The following is a 6,000-nucleotide window of genomic DNA, read 5'->3' as shown; positions in this document are numbered from 1 at the left end:
TTATGACTTTACATGTTAAGGCACATGAACATTAACTAATCGTTAGTAATATGTTATTGGTTATGGGTTTTGAATTAATTTTGATACAGTCATGTGCCTCAACATGTCATAACATAATTATACCTTTACAAATTATTAGCTAATGATTAATTTACACTATTAGTCAATACTACATGTTATTAAAGAATAAATAGATTAATAACAATGTATTTATTATCTATTAATCAAATAGAATCTTCATTAGTTGTTGATGCAGTAATCATTAATAAATGGTTTATTTCTTCATACAGTCATACATTAACTCATGATTATCTGTGCATTAGTTAAGTATGAATTAATGCATATTAGTGCCCCGTATTGTAAAGTGTTACAATACGGGGCACCGATGGAGAGCCGATGGAGCAGAGTGACATCGCTGGTCTCGGAGGCCTAGGCGACATCACAGCGATGACCTTCGGAGGAGGAGCCAGATCACGCGAGGACTGAGACGAAGCCGGTGTGAACGCGGACCGAGGCGAGTCAGAAGGGAAGGAGGAGCCTGCTGCAGCCGTAGGGGTGGAGGAACAGAGTGTAGCGGCAGGTCCACAAGTCCGTGGTGGAGGTGGTGAGACAACTAACCAAGGACGAGCCACTGGGACAAGGGAACCCGGTTGAGTTGAAAGGCCGAGGGGGTCTGGTGGAGCCAGGGCGGAGCCACCAGGTTGACAGGCTGAGATGGAGCAGGGCGATCAGAGGCCGGAGGCAGAGCTACAGGATCCATTTGCTCAGGTGCTGATGGAGGTTGCACGACCTGAGGCTCGACGTCCCGGCATGGCAAATCTGGAGATGGTGAAGGGCGGCAAACCGGGGCTGGAGGACTGGCTGGGAAGGTTGGCGACGGAGGCAGAAGGAGACCTGGAAGTTTAGGATGTAGAGTATAGTTCATGCCAGTCTCTGTGCTGTTAGAAAGCAGTGATGAATGTTGAGAAACGGGGTGGGGTGGGGTGGGTGACGATACCTTCACGCTGAAGTCTATCAGCCAGTCCTCAGTCTGTATTTCCATCAGTTCCCGTTCAGCCACAGATGGTACGGGCTCACATCCCTGATCTGATACAATGGGGGGCTCCTCTTCTGGGGCAAGGGTCCGCACTGGCCACTTGTTCTCGGGCTCTGGCTGGCGCATCGCGGCGAGTGGTAGTTCTCCATCTGTTCCAACAGGCAGGGACACACACACACATACACACGCACATAACTGAAATGAGACTGGACACTGAACTGAACACAAACAGGAACTGATATACACAGAGCAGAAGATGAACTAATGATGAACAGCTGTGATGGTGAGTTAGGCTACATCCACACAAAGTACACACGAAACCACTAAAAACCGACTCAAAACGATGTAGTATACATGCCAGACCGGATTACGTTGTAATTCTGCCACAGGAATACATTAAAAAAGGAAAATAAGGCCCCGTCACACGGAGATGTGTTTAGCTGTATACACAAAAAATTTGTATCGATAGGCATTTCATCCAGACGGATTCGGGGTTTTCAGAAGGTGAAACCGGTATTTTTTGAAACTGGGTCCCAGAGTGGATAAATCTGAAAACGACACCCTTGTGTTTTCGTCTGTACAGCCAATCGTTATATTTTGTGAAACGATGATGTCATCACCCCACGTGTCGACCCTAGTCAGACGCCGCTAACAGCACAAAACAGCAACAACAACAACAATAGTAGGCTCTAGATGCTTGTGTTCGTGCTGCAGAAGCTACTGAGCCAAAATAAAGTGTTATTTCTAAGCTTTACAATAGTTTGTATACAGCGCGCAAGGTTTGTGCACATGCTCCAAGTCTTATTCGCTGTTTTAAGTGTATCTCTGTGGCAGAATTACAGCACCACATACTGGTCTGGCATGTATACTACATTGTTTTGTGCCGGTTTCAGCAGTTTCGTGTGTACGCAGATATTTCTTGAGACGAGGAAAAAAAAGATCGGATAGGGAAAGATCTGGCTTCATGTGGACGGGGCCTAAGACTTGGAGCATGCACATAAAGCTTGCGCGCTGTATACAAACTTTAGTAAAGCTTAGAAATAAAGCTTTATTTTAGTAAAGCTAATAGGCTCAGTCGCTTCTGCAGCACGAACACAAGCATGTAGTCTGCTATTGTTGTTGTTGTTGTTGCTGTTTTGTGCTGTTAGCGGTGTCTGACTAGGGTCGACACGTGGGGTGATGACATCATTGTTTCACAAAATATACCGATTGGCTGTACACACGAAAACACAAGGGTGTCGTTTTCAGATTTATCCACTCTGGGACCCGATTTCAAAAAATAGCGGTTTCACCTTCTGAAAACGCTGGATCCGTCTGGACGAAACGCCTATACAATATAAAATGTTTGCGTATACAGCTAAACTCGTCTCTGTGTGGATGGGGCCTTAGTGTCCATGGTGACTGATGAGTGGCGGGAACTTAGAAGAAAGGAGCACATGTGACGAATGAAAACCAAAACAAACAGAACATGATGGTGACAGTGTGACAGACGTCACTGTCCAGTTCAGCTCACTTTCTGTTCCAGAGCTTTTCACATTAAACACAGTTTCACAGCAGAGATCTTTCTGATCACTTCTTGTCTTGACTTTAGTGACTGTCAGTGAAATGCAGAGCTGTATCTTAGTGTCAGAAATAAACACTCAGTTCAGATCAGAGGAAGTTCACAACCACAGGAGGAGCTGATGATGATTAAAGGAGGAGCTGTAACTATATAATGAAGAGAGAGACTGACAGAAACAGAAAATGGCTGATAAGTGTGATCTGTGTCTGCTGGGACTGATCATTCTCTCTTCACTTCTCACAGGTAAAGAAATCTGGATTTTCTCTAAAGACATTTAGTGGAATTAGTCTGGAAAGAGTTGATTTGAACATTCTCAGTTTATTCTTGTGTCGTGTTTCATACAGATCATACTGTATTATTGCTGGACATTGAGTCACACTCAGACATCTGATGATGAAAAATAATTTTCCTATTAAGAATGATTTGAACAGAAAAATAGTTTATTCTGGAGAGTTTGATATTTGTGTTCAGTGAGGAAAAACAAATACTTTATGATCTGCATCTTCTGCTTTTTATGTTGGTGTTGTTCAGCATCCACATTGAATAGAACCGATTCAAAGAGTCCTTATTTGAATGATCATTATGATCTATATTAATAAATGAAGGTAAAACACTGTGTTTCAGGTACCAGTAGAGTGGATGATGTTCATGTGTTCATCGGTTCTGGTGAAAATGTCCGTCTGTCCTGTAAAAATGCTCTTTCTGACTGCAAATCAACTACATGGACCTACAGTAGACGTTCAGCAGCAGTTGAACTGATTGGTAAAGGGATAAAGAAGACAAACACAGAGAGACATGAGAGACTGAGTCTGGGGTCTGACTGCTCTCTGAACATCAAGAACATCACAGAAGAAGATTATGGATTTTACAGCTGCAGACAATATGTGAATGACAAACAACAAGGAACTGATGAACGTGTTTATCTGCATGTTCTTCATGGTAAGTTTATGATTATGAGGTCAATTTAAAAAGAGCAGATTCTCCCTTTAATCTCACATGATTATTGAACTATCTGTGATTTGTGTCTTGTGTTCAGTTTCAGTGTCTCCATCATCATCATCATCCTCACAGACTGAGATCAGTCCAGGTCGCTCTGTGACTCTCTCCTGTCAGTTGTATTCTGGATTCTCCTGTGATTATTTGGTCCATTATGAGGGACTTCAGCTGTCGTGGGTGAATCAGGCTGGTGTTAATCTGACGACAGACTCCAGATATCAGATATTATTCTCATCATATCGCTGTATCATCACTCTGACTACAACACTCCTGAATGAAGATGACAACAGAGAGTGGAGATGTCAGCTTACTCTCAGAAATCAACTCCAGACCTCAGTCAGATACACTGTCAAGTATTCAGGTGAGAAACAACTATTACTACTGTAAAATATGATGTTAATGTCCTACAGATGAACATCTGAACATTCATCTTCTGATTAAACAACACTGATTCCAGTCAGCAGCTCAAACTCTGAGAAGAAATCAAGGCAAACTACAGCAGCAGCTCCTACACAAGGTTCATGATCACATGATCACTGTCACACATCATCAGTCTCTCACTTCACTGGTTCACACTGGCTTTAATTAATCCATCCTTTAATTTGTACAGAGAATCAGAAGTCATTAAATACTCCAAACTCTGAGAGGACAGCAGCTGCTCAAACACCTGGATTTACTGAACAACAAGATATTTATTTATGAATTTCTCATTTCAGTAGTTATTCTATGACATTTTGATACATATGAGTTATAACTATAATGTTTTCTTCTACAGTCTGTTGTCTGATGCATGAATATAAAACAATCAAAATAATCATAACACAGCTAGACTCTTTCATCACACATGTGAATGACTGAACTGAGTTCATCATGTTAAATGGTTAAAATCATAGTAAGTGTTTATTAAAATACAAATCATCAGCTTTCAGAGCTGATCTGGACTACAGCAGTTTGTAAAAGAAACATTTTGATGTTGTGCTCATTCACTAAAGTATGATTTTTGTATTTCCATTTTGTTTTTAATAGTTGTAACATCAACTACAGCAACACTGAATCCAGATGTCACACCAAACTCTCTGAATCCAGGTGTGTATGAACACACTCATTTCTGGAATCAGTCTCTAAATGTACTGAATCTTCATCTGATCACAAGCTTTGACTCGAGACATGTTTAATTTATAATCCACATCACATTCTCATTTCACATTCTCTCACACATCACCTACAATCCAGAAACATTAAAACGAATGTGAAAAAACTATTAATGTCAAAGAGACATCATTTTCATCCAGACAGTCCTAAACAATCATGTCTGTCCTGTAGAGAAAATGACCTCAGGAGACGTCAATATTGTACAGTGCAACTGACTGTTTTTGTTGCTGGAAACTTTAGTTTAGTTTAGTTTAGTATAACTATTGTCTGTACAGATTTCCTGAACAGAAATTCATCTTTGACACTGGCATAGAAAATACATCCTAACAGACAATACTATAGATTCACATATCACATAATAAAACACATAGAACACACACACACACACACACACACAAATAAATAATAATAATAATACAATACAATATATATGTATGCCCACACATATGCATACACATGTACACACACCTCATGATAATACCTCAATTAAAAATTTGGTTTAAAACCGTCACTGCCAATGGTACAAATGATCTTTTATATAAGTTCTTTTTAGCCAGCAGTATACGCAGCCTGCGCCCCGAAGGTAGGGCCTCAAAGCAGGAATGGAGTGGATGAGTTTGGTCTGAATATACTGCGATAAAGTGTAAAAACAGCTCTTGCGTTGTACTCTGTTTCTGGCCGGTGATCTTATTTGTTTCATTAATTACTCGTGTTAATTTATTTTTCTGTCTCATTGTTAAATTACCATACCATGATAAAATATTATATGTTAAAATACTTTCAGTCATCGATCTATAAACAATAGTTAGGATACTCCTATCTATCCTGAAATCCCTTAGTTTCCTGAGTAGACCTAAATGCTGTCTTGCTTTCTTGTGTATATGGTCCACATTTTCCTGAAATGAGAGTTTACCATCAATGATTGTACCTAAATATTTAAAATTTGAAACTTGCTCTACCTTTACACCAGTAATTTGTTCATATGAGACACCAGCTGTACCGGTCCGATTTTTGTTCCCACATCATAGTTCCTTTGTCTTCTCAATGTTCAATTGTAGGTGACTATCATCAAACCACTGTACAAACCTTTCAATATACTCAAAATAGGTTAAACTATTTGTGTCCAATTGGCAAGAGATTAAAACCAAGTCATCAGCGTATTTGATCAGGCTGAGATCAGCCCTATTACATTGAAGTTCATTAATATAGACAGAGAAAAGCAGAGGTGATAACACACATCCCTGTGGTAACCCCG

General features: G+C 40.3%; 1 protein-coding gene across 1 annotated transcript in view; it reads left to right on the top strand.

The window, feature by feature from the left end:
• The first annotated feature begins 2,544 nt into the window (after positions 1-2,544).
• The window catches only part of LOC127508119 (uncharacterized), a 310,593-nt gene continuing 307,137 nt past the window's right edge, over positions 2,545-6,000 (top strand). The window contains exons 1-2 of the mRNA XM_051885780.1: positions 2,545-2,840; positions 3,222-3,536. Coding sequence (XP_051741740.1) covers positions 2,780-2,840; positions 3,222-3,536 — 376 coding nt within the window. The 5' untranslated portion in view covers positions 2,545-2,779. The remainder of the gene's footprint in view (positions 2,841-3,221; positions 3,537-6,000) is intronic.

The sequence above is a fragment of the Ctenopharyngodon idella genome, chromosome 3 (genome assembly GCF_019924925.1).
Source record: "Ctenopharyngodon idella isolate HZGC_01 chromosome 3, HZGC01, whole genome shotgun sequence".
Classification (NCBI taxonomy): Eukaryota; Metazoa; Chordata; class Actinopteri; order Cypriniformes; family Xenocyprididae; genus Ctenopharyngodon; species Ctenopharyngodon idella.
This window is presented reverse-complemented; position numbering and strand designations above follow the sequence as displayed.